The sequence below is a fragment of the Myotis yumanensis genome, unplaced genomic scaffold (assembly GCF_028538775.1).
Source record: "Myotis yumanensis isolate MYYU_CA2020_CCGP unplaced genomic scaffold, mMyoYum1.0.hap1 SCAF_22, whole genome shotgun sequence".
Taxonomy (NCBI): domain Eukaryota; kingdom Metazoa; phylum Chordata; class Mammalia; order Chiroptera; family Vespertilionidae; genus Myotis; species Myotis yumanensis.
This window is the reverse complement of record NW_027223773.1, coordinates 16471355-16490789: the sequence shown is the minus strand read 5'-3', so window position 1 is coordinate 16490789 and position 19435 is coordinate 16471355. Positions and strand designations below refer to the sequence as shown.

Genomic DNA, 19435 nt, shown 5'->3' with positions numbered 1-19435 from the left:
ACGGTTAAAGGCATCTCTCATTTAAAGCTCTTTTTTTTCTTTTTATGACAATTTTTCTCCTGGGTCTTTGTACAGGTCTCCTGGAGCTTTTGGGTCCACTGGGGAGAGCACAGGCCCAGATGTGGGGAGTAATTCTTCACACACAGCACCCTTCGACATGTCATACTCTGTGACTATGTCCTTTATGTAATAATCCAACAACAAAGCTCTCTATATAGGAGGAGGACATGCAAATAGGGGCCCCCTATGCTAATATAAGCCAGTCCAGCCCTGACCCTGCAGCTCTGGGACAGGAGTCCAAACCCATGATCCCCAGATGTTCCCATTCCCTGATCAGGACTGAATACAGACCACTCACCATGGGGATTGGGCTTAGCTGGGTTTTCCTTGTGGCTATTTTAAAAGGTAATTTATGGAGTACAAGAGACACTAAGCATGTGAGTGGACATGAGTGAGAGAAAGAGTGGATGTGTGAGAGTTTCCTGACCCAGATGCCTTTGTATTTGCAGGTGTCCAATGTGACATACAGCTGGTGGAGTCTGGGGGAGGCTTGTTGCCACCTGGGGGGTCTCTGAGACTCTCCTGTGCAGCCTCTGGATTCACCTTCAGTAGCTACTGGATGATCTCTGTCCACCAGGCTCCAGGGAAGGGGCTAGAGTTGGTCTCATACATTAATGGTGATGGAAGTACCACAAACTATGCCACCTCTGTGAAGGGCCGATTCACCATCTCTAGTGGTAACTCTAAGAACATGTTGTATCTGTAAATGAACAACATAGAAATACCATAGAAATAGAAAGGTTAATAATAAACTACTATGAACAACCGCATGCCAACATATTGGACAACATGGGCAAAAATGCTCAATTCCTAGAATCATATATCCTTTCAAAACTGAATCAGGAACAATTAAAAAATTGAAATACACCAAATTATTCTAATGAAGTTGAAGCAGGAATAAAAAACCTCCCAGCAAAGAAAATTCCTGGACCAGATAACTTCATAGATGAATCTCACCAGACATTTAAAGGAAAACGAACACCTTTTGTTCTAAAAATATTTCCAAAATTCAGAAGGAAGGAAACTCCCAAGCTGCCATCCACTGTCCACATTCTCCCTAGATCTGTCCGAGACCCTGATCTCCATGGCCAGAGCCCTGCCAACTCTCTCCAGCTCTTCCCACAGCATCAAGGGCAGAGCAGACCCTGTAAAACCCAGCTGCCCCCCTTCATCCACCAGAACCTATCTCACAGGTCAATCCGTCTATGGACAAACCAGGATGGGTCACAGACAGGACACCTGAAGATGAGCCAGGGCATAGTGACGGTGGTCCCAAGAGTCACATGCAGATATCAGGATCACAATAACAAGACTTTCAACCTAATTATTACTAAACCATTACCCCCAGCCTATCTAAACACACTTGGTCATGATGAAAATTCTATATCCAAATGTATGAAACTGGATCTACAACAGAATCTAAAGAGTAAACACCACAAAGGAGGCTATGCAGCTGCTACACATCCAGCACCAAACTCCCCTGAAGGAATAGGACCCAGGAGCTCTGTCTGTGTGTCTATAGTTCATGCTTCTGTTCCCAGGGATCAACACAGATGCTCCTCTTGCCCCCAACTATTGGTCCACTGGCTCTAGCCTCACACTCTGGTCTCAGTTTATCCTCTGTTCACTTTGTAAGGGAAACAGTGTCAGATGGAACTTCCCATCTCCTGAACATGAACCCCCTGGACTTTTACTTCTTTCTCAGATTGTGAGGGTTGATTTCTCTTGGGTGACATTACTAGTGCCTGTCAACAGCATCTCTCATTTTAAACCTTCTCTTTTTGTGTGAATTTTCTCCCCTGTGTGTTTGTATGGATCTTCTGAGCATCTGGGTCCTATGGGAGGGCACAGGCCTGGATGTGGGAGTAATTTATAACAGACAGCACCTTTGTACAAATCCCACTCTGAGATTATGTCCTTTATGTCAGAATCCAACCCCTATTCTCTCTATATAGTATGAGTACATGCTAATAGGTCCCCTCTGCTCATAAAAACCAGCCCAGCCCTGACCCTGCAGCTCTGGGACAGGAGCCCAGCCCTGGGATCCCCAGATGTTCCCATACCCTGGCCAGGACTGAACACAGACCACTCACCATGGAGTTTGGGCTCAGCTGGGTTTTTCTTGTGGCTGTTTTTAGAGATAATTTATGGAGAATGATAGACACTGTATATGTGAGTAGGTATAAGTGAGAAAAACAGTGGAAGTGTGAGAGTTTCCTGACCAGGACATCTTTGTGTTTGCAAGTGCCCAGTGTGAGGTGCAGTGGTGGAGTCTGGATGAGGCTTTGTGCAGCCTGGGAGATCTCTGAGACCTTCCTGTGCAGCCTCTGGATTCACCTTTGATGACTATGGCATGCACTGGGTCCTCCAGGCTCCAGGGAAGGGGCTAGAGTGGGTGTCACTCTTTAATTGGAGTGGTGGCAACACATACTATGCAGACTCTGTGAAGGGCTGATTCACCATCTCCAGAGACAATGCCAAGAACACGCTGTATCTGCAAATGAACAGCCTAAGAGTCGATGACATGGCTGTGTATTTTTGTGCAAGACACGCAAAGTGAGCAGAAGTCACTGTGAACCCAGACACAAACCTCCCTGCAGGGAGGCTGCGACCACCAGGGGTCGCTGAGGGTCCCTGAACACAAGGACCATCCCAGCAGCAGGTGCAGTTGAAGGGAGGTTTGAGCTGGTTTCTTGTGTGGTTTCCTCTTCATGTCACAGTTTCCCTCAGGGAAGCTCTGGATTCCTGACTCTGCACTTACCTCTGATGTCTCTGAGTTAGAAAGGTCTGTTGTAAACAGAGACAACTTTCTCATGTGGACAAAAGGCAGAGAGTCTCTTTTAGACAGTCTTGTGTTAAAATTACAATTAATGATCTAATCTTCTGACCCACCTTTCCTAAATCTAACCAGAGGCTCTGCTGACTCGACAGTGCAGCTCACCCCCACACAGCTCAGGTCCCAATTAGGCAACAGCAGGGCACGAGTGTGCTGGACAGAAGGCTTCAGAGGAGTGTGACCCCAAGGTTAGTGAAGAAGGACCTCTTTGTGAAGTTCATTCACTTGTCATCATGTTTATAGCACCAATAGCAGGTGACACCATCAGGAGGATGTAGAGGGACCCACCGTACCTTGGAATGGTGTTTAGGCTGATGATGTCCCCCACACAGAAGGCCCTTGGTAAGGTTTATCACATCACAGACACATCTATTGCAAGCAGGGCAGGCTTTTCAGAGAGTCAGAAATGGCTGCCTGGCTGCTTCCCCTGTGTTGGGAAGAGCTCCAGGAAAGCGCTGGAAATTCAGGCCTGAAAGCAGAGGCTGAAAGAAAAGCATCTGATAAAATAAAAATGAGTGACTACTGGGAATACTATGGTGGATAAGCTGTCCTGCAGATTGAGTAAAGGAAATGAAATCAAGCATAAGATTGAGCTGCTGATGTCAGTTAACTCTGAGAAGTTGTCCTCTTCAGAAAGGCTGGGGCCTCCACAGAATGCTCCCTTAGTTCCTTTACCACCACCTCGGCCACCACAGCCACTTCTACTAGACCCCACGCCCCCAGAGCCAGATGAGGATATCCTGGGTTCAGACGATAAGGAGCAGGAGGACCCCACAGACTAATGCAAAGGTGGCCATCATCCTGTGAAAACGGAGACCTTTTCAATGGTCAGTATCATGTTACTAGGAAGCTGGGATGGGGACACTTCTCTACTGTCTGGCTGTGATGGGACATGCAGGGGAAAAATTTGTTGCAGTGAAAGTTGTAAAAAGTGCCCAGCATTATGCAGAGACAGCCTTGGATTAAATAAAATTGCTCAAATGTGTTCTAGAAAGTGATCCCAGTGACCCAAGTAAAAGCATGGTAGTACAGCTCATTGATGACTTCAAGATTTCAGGCATGAATGGAATCCATGTCTGCATGTTCTTCAAAGTGCTTGGCCACCATCTCCTCAAATGGATTATCAAGTCCAACTATCAAGGCCTTCCTTTACGTTGTGTGAGGAGTATCATTTGACAGATACTCCCAGGGTTAGATCATCTACACAGGAAATGTTGATGTTCTTTTTGAACGGTGACACTGAGATGAGCCGGACGTGCAGGATGCAGAGAAGCAGAGGGCTAACGCTCGCTCAGGCGAGTAGCAAAGGCCCCCAAAACTCTCATGGCTTTTATTCAGTGAGTACAGTAAATAACAATGGAGTACAGCAAGTGACAATGATTAACAGGCATGCTTATGAGATCATCAAAGCTAAGTTATACATTACACTATTAATTTCCTATGTTATACAAAGACTATTTCCACCTGCAGTAGTGCACCCTCCCTTGAACTTGCCATGCCCTCATGGACTATTTATCACCTCAAGGAAAGTTCTGCCTCTGAACAATAAGTCTTGCATGCAAGACTGTTCTGACATGGCCTGCTTGCAGGCTCCCGCCTTTTCATGGCAGAACGTCCTCTTCTAGTTAACTTTTCATTCCGCTTGACTACTACAGGAAATGCAAGATCATTCATACTGATATCAAGCCAGGGGACATCTTGATGTGTGTGATGATGCACATGTGAGAAGAATGGCAGCTGAGGCCACAAAGTGGCAGAAAGCCGGTGTTCCTCCTCCTTCAGGGACTGCAATGAGTACGGCTCCACAACATAAACCTATAGGAAAAATTTCTAAAAACAAAAAAAAGCAGCAGAAAAGGCAGGCTGAGTTACTGGAAAATCACCTGCTTTATGGAAGAATTGGAGTGTGAAGCCAAAAGGAAAATAATAGAAGAAAATGTCACATCAGCCGTACCTTCCAATGAGCAAGATGATGAATACCGCCCAGAGGTGAAACTAAAAACAGAAGCACTAGAGGAGGCTGCTGAGGGAGAGCCTGTGCTTAACAACAGTGAAGCTGAGGACCAGGAAGAGAAAGAAGATGCTGAGAAAGAAAACATTGAGCAGGATGAAGACGATGGTGAATAGGAGCTCAAGAAGATAGACCCCACCTGGATAAAATCACCTAAAACCAATGACCACATTGGGAATGGCCCGTTCTTGCTGGAGCAGCAGCTGGATGATGAAGATGATGATGAAGAAGATTTCCCAAACCCCGAGGAGTATAACCTTGATGAGCCAAAAGCAGAAAGTGATTACACGTATACCAGCTCCTGTGAACAATTCAATGGTAAATTGCCAAATGGACAGCATAAAATTCCCAAGTCACAGTTTCCAGAATTTTCCACCTCATTGACCTTTGGGCCCTTAGAACCTTGTGGCTCTGCACTTTCTGAGGAATCCCACTCACTGAGCAGGAGGAAAGCAGCCCATCCCAAGACAAGAGCAGGATGGTTTCGGCCTCCAACACTGGGGATTTGCCAACAAACAAAACACAGGCAGCACACTTACTGGTGAATCCCCTGGATCCACGGAATGCTGATAAAGTTAGAGTTAAGATTGCTGACCTGTGTGATGCTTGTTGGGTGCATAAATACTTCACAGAAGACATTCAGACATGTCAGTACAGATCCATGGAGGTTTTTTTATTGCTTAACGTATTACAAAGAGTATTACATATGTCTCCTTTTTTTCCCCCGCCCTGACAATCCCCTGGCCTCCCCTACAACCCAGTGTCTTATGTCCAATGGGTATGCTTATATGCATGCATACAAGTCCCTTGGTTGATCTCTAACCCCCCTCCCTCCTGCCCCCCAAAGCTCCCCGGCCTTCCCGCTGTTGTTTGACAATCTGTTGGAGGCAGCTCTGCCTCTGTATCTATTATTGTTTAGAAGTTTATAATGGTCTTTATTATTCGTGAATGAGTGAGATCATGTGGTATTTTTCCTTCATTGACTGGCTTATTTCACTTAGCATAATGCTCTCCAGTTCCATCCATGCCGGTGCAAATGGAAAGAGTTCCTTCTTTTTTACAGTAGCATAGTATTCCATTGTGTATATGTACCACAGTTTTCTAATCCATTGATTTACTGATGGGCACTTAGGCTGTTTCCAGATCTTAGCTATGGTGAATTGTGCTGCTATGAACATATGGGTGCATATATCCTTTCTGATTGGTATTTCTGGTTTCTTGGGATATATTCCTAGAAGTAGGATCACAGGGTCAAATGGGAGTTCCATTTTTAGTTTTTCTGAGGAAACTCCATACTGTCTTCCATAGTGGCTGCACCAGTCTGCATTCCCACCAGCAGTGCACGAGTGTTCCTTTTTCTCCACATCCTCTCCAGCACTTGTCGTTTGTTGATTTGTTGATAGCCAGTCTGACAGGTGTGAGATGGTAACTCATTGTTGTTTTGATTTGCATCTCTCGGATGATTAGTGACCTTGAGCATGTTTTCATATTTCTCTTGGCTTTCTGAATGTCCTCCTTTGAAAGGTGTCTATTTAGATCCTTTGCCCATTTTTTGATTGGATTGTTTATCTTCCTTTTGTTAAGTTGTATGAGTTCCCTATAAATTTTGGAGATTAGGCCCTTATCAGATATGGCATTGGCAATTATGTTTTCCCACGCAGTTTGCTTTCTTGTTGTTTTATTGATGGTTTCTTTTGCTGTGAAGAAGCTTTTTATTTTGATGTAATCCCATTTGTTCATTTTCTCTTTAGTTTCAAGTGCCCTAGGAGCTGTATCAGTGAAGAAATTGCTTCGGCATATGTCTGAGATTTTGTTGCCTTTGGATTCTTCTAGAATTTTTATGGTTTCCTGTCGTACATTTAAGTCCTTTATCCATTTTGAGTTTATTTTTGTGTATGGTGTAAGTTGGTGGTCTAGTTTCATTTTCTTACATGTATCTGTCCAATTTTCCCAACACCATTTATTGAAGAGACTATTTTGACTCCATTGTATGTTCTTGCCTCCTTTGTCAAATATTAATTGAGCATATTGGCTCGGGCCAGTTTCTGGGGTCTCTATTCTATTCCATTGATCTATATGTCTGTTCTTGTGCCAGTACCAGTCAGTTTTGAGAACAGTGGCTTTGTAATACAGCATGATATCTGGTATTGAGATCCCACCTACTTTGTTCTTTCTCAGGATCATTGCAGCTATTCGGGGTCTTTTTTTATTCCAGATGAATTTTTGGAGAGTTTGTTAAAGATCTGTGAAATATGCCATTGGCATTTTAATGGGAAGTGCGTTGAATTTATAGATTGCTTTGCGAGGTATGGACATTTTAATGATGTTGATTCTACCAACCCATGAACATGGTATGTTCTTCCATCTGTTTATGTCTTCCTCTATCTTATTTTTCAACGTCCTGTAGTTTTCTGAGTAGAGGTCTTTTACCTCTTTAGTTAAGTTTATTCCTAGGTAGCTTAATTTTTTTTGGTGCGATAGTAAATGAGATTGTTTTTTTAGTCTCTCTTTCTGCAAGTTCACTATTGGTGTATAGAAATGCCTTAGATTTCTTTGGGTTGATTTTGTATCCTGCTACATTGCCAAATTCATGTATTAAGTCTAGTAGTTTTTGGATGGAGTCTTTAGGGTTTTGTATGTATAATATCATGTCGTCTGTAAATAAGGGCAGTTTTACTTCCTCTTTTCCAATTTGGATGCCTTTTGTTTCTTCTTCTTGCCTAATTACAATGGCTAATACTTCCAGGACTATGTTGAACAGAAGTGGTGAGAGTGGGCATCCCTGTCTTCTTCCTGTTCTTAGGGAAAATGGTGTTAGTTTTTGTCCATTGAGTATGGTGTTGGCTGTGGGCTTGTCATATATGGCTTTTATTATGTTGAGTTATGATCCTTCTATTCCCACCTTGCTGAGAGTTTTTATCAAAAATGGGTGTTGGATTTCGTCAAATAATTTTCTGCATCAATTGATATGACTATGTGGTTTTTTTTTCTTTCAATTTGTTTATGTGATGTATCACGTTTATTGATTTGCGGATATTGTACCATCCTTGCATCCCTGGGATAAATCCTATTTGGTCATGGTGTATGATCTTTCTGATGTACTGCTGGATCCGATTTGCTAAGATTTTGTTGAGGATTTTGGCATCTATGTTCATGAGGGATATTGGCCTGTAATTCTCTTTCATTGTGTTGTCTTTACCTGGTTTTGGTATTAGAGTGATTTTGGCTTCATAGAATGAGCTTGGAAGTGTTCCTTCCTCTTGAATTTTCTGTAGTAGTCTGAGGAGGATAGGTTTTAGTTCTTCCTTGAATGTTTGGTAAAACTCCACTGTGAAGCCGTCTGGTCCTGGGCTTTTGTTTGCTGGAAGTTTTTTGATGACTGCTTCAATTTCTTCTATAGTTATTGGCCTATTGATATTTTTAGATTCTTCCTGATTGAGTTTTGGAAGGTTGTATTTTTCTAGGAATATGTCCATTTCCTCCAGGTTGTCTAGTTTGTTGGAGCAGAGTTGGTGGGGGCTTGGGGTCTCCTTCCCAGGCCTAATGCCTTGGCCACAGGGGTTAGGCCTGGGAAGGGGTGGAGCATGAGATCCCTTGGAGATCTGTGGGTCCCCTGCCCAGGCCTAATGCCTGGATGAGAGGCATTATGGCAGAGCCAGCAATCGCAGGGAGCAGGGGCCGAGTTGACGATGGTGGGGAGCTGGGGGTCCCTTGCCCAGGCCTAATGCCTTGGCCAGAGGTGTTAGGCCTGAGCATGTGCAGAGCCAGCGATCGTGAGCAGGGGCGGCGTGGGCAATTGTAGGGAGCTGGAGGTCACCTGCCCACCCTGATCCGGGACACCCTTCAGGGCAAACCAGCTCGCTCCCACCCGTGCACCAGGCTTCTATCCTATATAATAAAAGGGTAATGTGCACATGCAATTTTTTTTCAAATATATTTTATTGAGTTTTTACAGAGAGGAAGGGAGAGAGATAGAGAGTTAGAAACATCGATGAGAGAGAAACTTCAATCAGCTGCCTCCTGCACACCTCCTACTGGGGATGTGTACGCAACCAGAGTACATGCACTTGACGGGAATCGAACCTGGGACCCTTCAGTCTGCAGGCCGACGCTCTATCCACTGAGCCAAACCCTGTTAGGGCGGTAATGTGCAAATTGACCCTGGGAATGACTGGTCACTATGACACACACTGACCACCAGGGGGCAGATGCTCAATGCAGAAGCTGCAACTTGGTAGTCAATGCACTCCCACAGGGGGAGCTCTGCTCAGCCACAAGCCAGGCTGATGGCATCACAGCGGTGATGGTTGGCGCCTCTCCTGCCTCCTCAGCAGCGCAATGTATATTCAACTGCAGCTTCGGCCCGCTGACAAGTGGACATCCCCCAAGGGATGTATCACTGCCAGCTTAGGCACAATCCCCTGGGGAGCAGGCCTAAGCCAGCAGGTGGACATCCCCCGAGGGGTCCCAGACTGTGAGAGGGCACAGGCTGGGCTGAGGGACCCCGAGTGCACAAATTTTTGTGCACTGGGCCTCTAGTAGAAAGATAAAAGAAAAAAATTTGGATAGTGAAGAAAAAAAAGGGAGAGGTGTAAAAGGATTTAGAGCAGTGGACTGAAAATAAGATATATAAGTAGGGTGAAATTTTGACAGGGGGTAAAAAGAAGGAATAGGGAAAATCTAAAGCAGGAATAGGGTAAGAGAAACAGGACAACAAAAGGGGAAAAGTGAGGAAGAGGGTTTTAGCATAGAGGTAAAATTGAGGTAGATAAAAATGATGCTAAAGGAATGATGGAAATAGAATGTAGAACACTAATCCCAAAATAAAATAAAGAGAAAATAAAATGACACTTTAAAAAATGGTAAAATGGTAGCAGTAATAATAATGGTTAAAAATAAAAATGTAGTAATTAAAAGGGTATAATCAGGTGATGGAAAAAGAAAAAAAGTGGTTTCTTAGTTAAAAAGTGAAAAAAGAATAAAAATATAAATAAAAATTTGCAGTAGTGAAGGTCCTTCGGTCCTTCTACTCTTCAGTCTGGCTCGCCATAGTCCTGCCAGGTATTCAAGAGAATGCTGAATTTCCCTGCGATACACAGTTCCTCCATGTTGTAAACCACAGTCCTGATTTTAAGGCAGGCCGTAAATTGTGTCCCAGACTGCCTTAAGTTGTGTTTACCTAAGAGTCAGTTTGTGGCTCAGCTCTGGGTGGCAATGTTTCTGGATTGGCCTCTGAGGCTATACAGCCTCTCTATCCAGTAGCTTGGGTTTATTTTCTCTATTGCACTTAAAACTGGTTTGGGGAAGTCCACTGCCCAGAGCTGGTTCTTTAATCGTTACCCTGCTCTCCCATGGAGGTTTTAATAGGAGCAGGTTAAAGCACACCTGCTGACACCTGGAGCATGGTGTGTATGGCATTTGAGTGGGTGACGGGAGATTATTTGTTTGAACCGCGTTCTGGAGAGGACTATTCCAGAGAGGAAGACCACATTGGCCATATCATAGAGCTGCTTTGCAGTATCCCAAGGCACTTTGCTCTATCTGAAAAATACTCTAAGAAATTCTTCAATCGCAGAGGAGAACTGCAGCACATCACCAAGCTGAAGCCCTGGAGCCTCCTTGATGTACTTGTGGAAAAGTATGGGTGTCCCCCTGAAGATGCTGCACAGTTTACAGATTTCCTATGTTAGGAATGGTTCCAGAAAAACAAGCCTCTGCTGGTGAATGCCTTCGGCATCCTTGGCTGGGTTCTTAGCAGATTTTACAAATATGGTATTCTGAGCTAGCAAATGTTTTCCAGTACATTGGATCTAAATGGTGACTCTCATTATTTTAACAGGATTACAAGTGAGTCGGCTTCATCCTCAGACCTTTATTTTGCTTTGAGGTTCTGTCATTTGACATTTTGCATTGTGCAATATGATCCTGGGGAAGGGCAGTCTCTATCTTCAGCTTAGTAGCTCACTGACCCACTTTCTTCTGGAACAACGCCATGTCTCTAAGCATTGTTTCTGGTGTTGTGTGACATCCAAACGTCAGGTTTTTGTTTTTTAATATACTTTCTTCTTGTGTTTTGGCATGTTTGTAACTATTTGTAAAGAAATGTTTTAGCCACATACTATATAATTTACAATCTTAAGAAATTATCAAGTTGGAACCAAGAAATAGCAAGAAAATTTACAATTTTATCTTCTGGCAAAGGGATATCATTCCTGTATTATAGGATATGTAAATGCAATTCACCCTGTAAATGTTAATTCCCATTAAATATAGGATGGGAACTCCAATTTTAGAAAAAGAAAGAAAGAAAGGAAGGAAGGGAGGAAGGAAGGAAGGAAGGAAGGAAGGAAGGAAGGAAGGAAGGAAGAAAGAAAGAAAGAAAGAAAGAAAGAAAGAAAGAAAGAAAGAAAGGAAGAAAGGAATGGCTGCCTGGTGGCGTGGCTCAGTGGTTGAGAGTCACAGTTCCATTGCTGGTCAGGGCACATGCCCAGGTTACAGTCTCAATCCCAGTGTGGGACATGCAGGGGGCAGCAGATTCATGATTCTCTCTCAACATTGATGTTTCTATCTCTCCCCTCCTCTCTTCCTCTCTGAAATAACTGAAAAATATATTTTTGAACAAAAGGGAAAGAAATGTTTGGATCCCCCAGTTAAGGACACTGGTTCAGGGTTTTATTGTGGATCAAGGTGGGGGCAGGGAGGGTCCTTCACACAGAAGGGCTTATGTGGTTTCAATATCTCACCTGCAGGACACATGGGGGCATCCTGCTTTCTCTTCAATTTTCCCCTAAGTGTGCAGGAGAAGAGAGAGGGATGAACCATAACACCTCAGCATGAATCATCAGAAACAGAGCCTGGGAAAGAACCAATATGGTGGTGTAGGTAAATGCCTGTACTCACCACCTCCCACAACCACATCAAAATAATAACTAAAATACAGAACAACCATCAACCAGAATAGCCTGAAAGCTGGCAGAATGGAAGTCCTACAATTGGAAAAGGAAAGAAGACAGTACATTGGAAAGGAGGAAGTAAAACTGTCAATATTTGCAGGTGATATGATATTGTACATAGAAAACCCTAAAGACTCCACCAAAAATCTACTAGATTTAATAAATGAATTTGGCAATACGGCAGGATACAAAATTAACACTAATAAATTGATGATATTTTTATACACCAATAATGAATTGTGAGAAAGAGAAACTAAACAAACAATCTCATTTACCATAGCAACCAAAAAATTAAGATACTTAGAAATAAACTTAACCCAGGAGGTAAAAGACTTGTATTGAGGAAACTACATGACTTTGAAAAAAGAGATAGAGTAAAATATAAACAAATGTAAAAATATAGTGTCCATGAATTGGTAGAATTAACATCAGAAAATGTCCATGTTACCAAAGGCAATCTACAGATGTAATGCAACCCCTATTAAAATAACAACAGCATGCTTCACAGAGCTAGAATAAACACTCCAAAAATTTATATGGAACCAAAAAACACCCCAAATAGCTACAGCAATTTTGAGAAAGAAGAACAAAATTGGAGGGATCACAAGTCTAGGCACCAAGTTATAGTACAAAAGCCACCGTAATCAAAACAGCCTGGTGCTGGGAAAAGAACAGGCATATTGACCAATGAAATAAAACAGAGAACCCAGAAATGGACCCAAGCCATTACACACAATTAATATTTGACAAAGGAAACAAGAACTTACAATGGAGTCAAGACAGACTTTTCAATAAATGCTGTGGGGGTAAATTGGACAGATGCATGCAAAAGCAAATGAAAATAGACCACCAACTTACACCATACACAGGAAATAGCTTAAAATGGATAACGACTGAAATGTAAGTTGGGAAACTATAAAAACACTAGAAGAAACCATAGGCAGTAAAATCTCAGACATCTCTCATAGCAATATGTTTACAGGTATATCTCCTAGGGCAAAGGAAACTAAGTAGAAAATTAACAAATGGGGTACATCAACATAAAAAGCTTCTGCACAGCAAAAGAAACCATCAACAAAATGAAAAGGGAGCCCACTGTATTGGCAAACATATATGGCAAGGATACATCTGATAAAGGGTTAATATTCAAAATATATAAGGAACTCATACAACTTAACAAAGGGAAAACAAAAAACCCAATTAAAATATGGGCAAAGGACCTAAATTAACACTTCCCCAAAGGGAACATACATATGACCAAGAGACATATGAGAAAATGCACAAGTCACTAATTATCCAAGAGATGCAAATTAAAAAGACAGTGAGGTATCACCCACACCTGTTAGAATGACTATCATAAACAAACCAACACGTTGTGTGTAGAGCACTTGAGGATGTGGAAAAAAGTGAACCCAGGTACAATGCTGGTGGGAATGGAGACTGGTGCAGCCACTATGAAAAACACTATGGTTTTTCTTCAAATAATTAGCTATGGAACTGTCATTTAACCCAGTGTTCCCACTTCTAGGAATATATCGTAAGGGACTGGAAACATCAATCAGAAGAAATGTCTGCACCCCTGTGTTCATAGCAGCACAATTTATAATAGCTAAGACCTGGAAACAGCCCAAGAGACCATCAGTAGATGAGTGGATAAAAAATCTGTGGTATATTTATACAACAAATTATTATCTACAATAAAGAAAGCGTAATATGCAAACTGAACAGCAGAACGACTGTCTGGACGACCTTCCGGATGACCACGCTATGACATGCACTGTTGCCAGGCCAGCCAAGGCAGGTGCGAAGCAATTAGTCAGGGGCCCTGCCATCGCCCCAAGATCACCCCATAGAGGGAGGCCCAGACAACCCTGCTGGCTGTGCTGAGGCGAGTGGGCGGGGCCTCCCTCTGCAGGGCTATGGATCTGGGGGCCCCCTCCATCGATTTCCCCACAGAGGAAGGACCAGGCCACCAGCCAGCAATGCTGTGGCAGGTAGCCAGTGATTGCCCTGCAGAGGGAGACCCATGTCAGCCAAGCGATGGCACCCCATGCCTGTCCAGCAGATGGAGGCAATGGGTGGTGGGGGAGGGGGAGCCACACTGCACAGATTGCAAGCAGTGTCAGCAGGGGAGCTGGGCAAGCTGCTGTCAGCCAGGGGAAAGAAAGCCCCAAAAGGCCAGGCCTAGGACACCCTCGCCCCTCCCCCCACCTCATGCATGAATTTCGTATACCAGGCCTACAGTACATCCATAAAAAAGAAGGATCTCGCCCTGACTGGTTTGGCTCCGTGGGTAGAGCATTGGCCTGTGGACCGAAGGGTCCCAAGTTCGATTCCGGTCAAGGGCATGTACCTTGGTTGCGGGCACATCCCTGGTAAGGGGTGTGCAGGAGGCAGCTAATCGATGTTTCCCTCTCATCAATGTTTCTAACTCTCTATCCCTCTCCCTTCCTCTCTGTAAAAAAAAAAAAAAAAAAAAAATATATATATATATATATATATATATATATATATATATATATATATATATTATAAAAAAAAGAAGGATCTCTTGCCCTTGAGACAGCATGGAGGGACCTGGAGAGTATCACGCTAAGTGAAATAAGTCTGTCAGAGAAAGACAAGTATCACAGGATCTTACTCATATATGGAATCGAATTAACAAAATAAACTGATGAACAAAATGGATCCAGAGACTTAGAAGCTTGGAACAGATTGTAGAATCTCAGAGGGAAGTTGGGGGAGGGTGAGAGGGTCTGGAGAGATCAAACAAAGAACTCCTATGCATATATGTATAACTCATGGACAGAGACAATAGGCTGGTGAAGGCCTTGAGCAGGGGGTTGGGGTGGGCTAGAAGGGGTCATTGGAAGATAAAAGGGGACATATGTAATACATTCTACAATGAAGATACAATTTTTTAAAAAAAGAATGAGGACCTGGAGACTCAGTCTATTACTGAGCATGGTCCCTGTGTCATCCACCTTCTCTCAGGTGGGGTCAAGACCTCAGCGATAAAATAATCTGCCTCATCAATATGCAAAAGAGAGGGGGAAGACTAGGTTAAATATGGTGTCTGTGCCCTGAGGGCATCACCCACAGCTACACCTTCCCCTACAGAAGTGCTCACAGCACAGCCCTCACCATGGACTGAAGATGGAGAACCCTCCCCTTGGTGGCTATGGCTATAGGTAAGGGGCTCCCATCCTGGGTTGAGGAAAGGACAACAGAGAGTCAAGGGGGATTTCCACCCACTCCTGTCTCCTCTCCACAGGTGTCCACTCCCAGGTGCAGCTGGTGCAGTCTGGGGCTGAGGTGAGGAAGCATGGGGCCTCCGTGAAGGTCTCCTGCAAGGCTTCTGGATACACCTTCACCAGCTACTGGATGAACTGGGTGCGACAGGCCCCAGGGCAGGCGCATGAGTGGATGGGGTGGGTTTACCCTAACAATGGAAACACAAAATATGCACAGAAGTTCCAAGGCAGAGTCTCCATGACCTGAGACATATCCACGAGCACAGCCTACATGGAGCTGAGCAGCCTGAGAGCCCAGGACACAGCCATGTATTACCGTGTAAGGGACACACAGTGAGAGGAAGTCAGTGTGAGTCCAGACACAAACCTCTCTGCAGGAGAGGCTGTGACCACCAGGGGGCACTCAGGGTCCTTGAACCCAAGGACCATCCCAGCAGCAGGTGCAGTTGGAGATTTGGGGTGTTTCCTGTATGGTTTACTGTTCATATCAGTTTCCCTCAGGGAATCTGTCTGGATTCCTGATTCTGCACTTACCTCTGAAGTCTCTGAGTTAGAAAAGTCTGTTGTAAACATAGATAACTTCTTCAAATGGACAAATGTCATAGAGAGTCTGTTTCAGAAGCTCTTGTGCCAAGTACCAAGTAATGATCAAATCTTCTGAACCAAATCAGCTAAATCCAACCAGAGGCTCTGCTGACTCAACCATGCAGCTCAGCCCCACACAGCTCAGGGTCCCAGCCAGTAGCAGGACATGATTGTGTTGGAAAGCAGACACCAGAGGCATGTGACCCGAAAGCTTGAAATGAAGAATTCACGGTGGTTACAATCATTGACTTGTCATCATGCTCATAGCACCAAAAGTAGGTGACACCAGGCAGAGGCATAGGGACCCACAGAAGCTTGGTTCACATGTACAGGCCGATGACAAATACACACACAAGGAGACATGGGATGTTTATTATGCACACAGTTCACAGCTCAGGGAAGCACAGGGAAGGCCCTTCATCTGGTCAGACCTGCTTGGATGGAGTCAGGAAAGGAGGCTGGATTTCTGCTCTATTATTTTCAAAGAGATGGGGGAGGGAATGAATTCTGTTTTCAGGGGCTTGAGTGGTTTCAATCCCCCAATGACATCTGAAGACAAAACCCTGATTTCTTATCACATTTCTCCTGTTTGTCAGATGGAGAAGAGGCAAGAATAAGCCATCAGTTGTCAGCAGTCAAGCAAAAATAAAATAAAGTATGGGTACATATTTTACCTAACAACTATACAAAATGTGCAAAAGTTGAAATAAAGTGTCATTATGTGTATTCAAAATCCAGGGTTACAGAAAATGGGAAGAATAATTATAAGTAAGAAAATGAGGATGAGGATGATGAAGGTGATCATGATGATGATGATTTTGGTCATGGTGGTGGAGGTGGTGATGGTGATAATAAAATTGTACAACAGTAACTCTCTGTTCCAATGTCTTGTGGGAATCTGTACTTTATTCAACATCTCCAGTTTTTAGAAGGCCTTGTGTCAACTTAGAGTTGGGCCTTTGAGGTTTCAATTTCCCAATGACAGCCATGGAGTAGACACCTGATTTCTTTTCCTATAAAAAAGTCATTGTGTGTGGACAACCAGCTTGTCTATAGAAATTGAGAAGAACAATTTTAAGTAAGAAAATGGTGATGATGGTGATAATGATGATGTTGATGATGATGATGATGTAGACGAGGCTTGATAGGAGAAAGGGGAGACTTATGTAACACTTCAAACAAGACAGCGTTTGTTTTTTTTTTAAGAATCACACACTTAAAAAAAGGACAAGGACTACAAATTTAGACAGAGATTTGGTCCAATGAAATGATGGCTCCACATATAGACGCACAATGACCATGGCTTCTCCAGTGAGAGATGTCCACTCTTCCCTGTAAAGGTTCAGAGATTTCATAAATGTGACCCCAATGAATTATGCAGCTTGGATGATGCATGGTGAGATCACATGAGTAAGGATCACAAAGATGTCCAAGTACAGACCCCTGGACCTCAAAAGGTGTGAGAGCTATAGTAATGGTCTAGAACAGAGACACTGTGAGAACGTGCATGTAGGAAAGAGGGATCCCCTTCCCACCAGTTTGCAATGACACTTTCCTAATTTATCTTGGTCCCTACCTGCATAATCTTTCATATTTTTATTTCTAACAAACTCCTGTTCATACTTATTTAGGTAATTCCTACAATGATACAAGCTGTCTCTATCATGCCTTACACTTCCTTCTAGGCTTTCACTGGAGGAGGCTTTTTTAAAAGTATATTTTTATTGATTTCAGAGAAAAGGGAGAAGGAGATAGAGATAGAGACATAAATGATGGGAGAGAATCATTGATTGATTGCCTACTGACTGCCCCCTATGGGGGATCGAGCCCCCTACCCATTCATGTGCCTTGACTGGAATCGAACCTTAAACTATTCTCTATCTATAGCCCAATGCACTATCCATTGAGCCAAACCAGCTAGGGTGAAAGGAAGCTTTAAACTCACATGCCCAGTAACTGTCTGTCCATGAACAGCAGGCATATTTGTCATGTGACTCAAAACAAGTCCCGCTTCCTCCCCTCACCCAATTCCACAGTCACATCCAGAGTTATGGGTAGTTTCCCAGCAGTGCTCTCTTCTGGTACCAGATCCTGCTCCAGTCCCTGTGGCTGCTGTAGCCAATCCACATGGACAGTGGAGCTCAGCATTTTCTGGGGAGTTCTTTGTAAAATCACCCAAAACAGGTCCCATTAAAGGACATATTATTAAATTAGCCTTGGTTAAAATTAAAGAAGTTTGTCTCGTCAAAGATTCCATTAAGAAAAATAAAACATAACAAATTTCCAAATCATATGTCTGATATGAGAACATATAAATTACACATTAAGGATGTTATATGTTTGTGGGAGAGCCCAGCACCCTGTGACCACAGTGAACTCCCAGGGGTAGGCAGAGGGAGGCTGGGGGTGAAGGATTCCCCTCAGAGTTGAAGTTTCTTTTCCTGTGAGAAATTCTATGGTAGGAATTCTCTTCCCTCATCTTCCTCTGAGCCTCAACATCACTGATAACACTAAACTAAGAAAACAGGTCAAAATTCTTCCATCATCATTTCAACATATGAATGATTCTGAGTAGTCAGAGCCATGACTATTGCTGATGTAAGTAATTAGGGGGTCTCTGCAATAGTCCATGGGCTTGCACAAAGGAAGAGTTTGCACAGGAAGCTATAGACACAATCACAAAATTTCCAATAAGAATCAAGAATGTCCCACCTGCCTGTGCTTGGGAGGTAGTATCTCAGATCAAAGTAACTTATAAATTAATGTATAAGATATTCAGAATGACTATCCTTTATCTTTTCTTTTCTTGCACAAAGGTAGAAATTATTGGTATGAAATAAAAAATTGGAAATTGTAGACTCACTAGAGTGTTCAGATTGAGAAATGGTCTGAACAAATGCTAATCCCTTTTGCATCTCTTTGAAAGATGCATGAGAAGGTAAAAGTGTAACCTGCTCATCTAGTCCATATTGCTTCTTATGCTCAGATAGATGAGGCTGTGCTTTGACCTGAATCCAATGTGTCTCATGACTGATGTGGTCCCCTGTCCCCAACTTACATGTTGATTGAGGTCAAGTGAAGAGGCGCCCCACACAGGCCCCAGAAAGACCAGGGTAGCCTGACTGCAGGCCCTTCACTTATAAGAAAAGGGATGATCCACATGCAAATCTCTGGTCAAGCTCCAGGGTACATCCTCTCCTGGGCTGTGCAGGCTCACAGCTCTCTCCTCACACAAGGCTGAGGACTCTGGGAAGGCATAGCTGTGGTCTAGAAGAAGATGAGGCTGCTGGGTCTTCTCCTGTGCCTGGTGACAACCCCCCAAGGTGAGGGTCTCATCGATCAGGCAAGGGTCATGGGATGTGGGTGACTGCATGTGACTGACAGAGACTGATGCTTTTTGGCCCCAGGTGTCCTGTCCCAGGTGCAGTTGAAGGAGTCAGGCCCAAGACTGGTGAAGCCCTCACAGACTCTCTCCCTCACCTGCACTGTCTCTGGTTACTCCATCACCAGTAATTACCGCTGGAATTGGATCCACCAGCCCCCGGGAAAGGGGCTGGAGTGGATAGGGGGCATACGTTATGATGGAGACATTAAATACAGCCCCTCCCTCAAGAGCCGAACCTCCATCTCGAGAGACACATCCAAGAACCAGTTCTTCCTGCAGCTGAGCTCCTTGACCACGGAGGACATGGCCATGTATTACTGTGCGAGACACAGTGAGGGGAAGTCAGTGTAA

The 19435-nt window shown here is 43.8% G+C and overlaps 1 pseudogene and 1 gene segment (V, D, J or C); both read left to right on the top strand.

Annotated features, from left to right (window-relative positions):
- Positions 1–3474: 3474 nt before the first annotated feature.
- LOC138999112 (SRSF protein kinase 2-like) lies at positions 3475–10662 on the top strand (annotated as a pseudogene).
- Positions 10663–15041: 4379 nt separating this feature from the next.
- Positions 15042–19435, top strand: LOC138999360 (Ig heavy chain V region 1B43-like). The segment is given in 3 exon segments: positions 15042–15051; positions 15135–15253; positions 19121–19435. Coding segments are annotated over 3 exon segments (444 nt in total).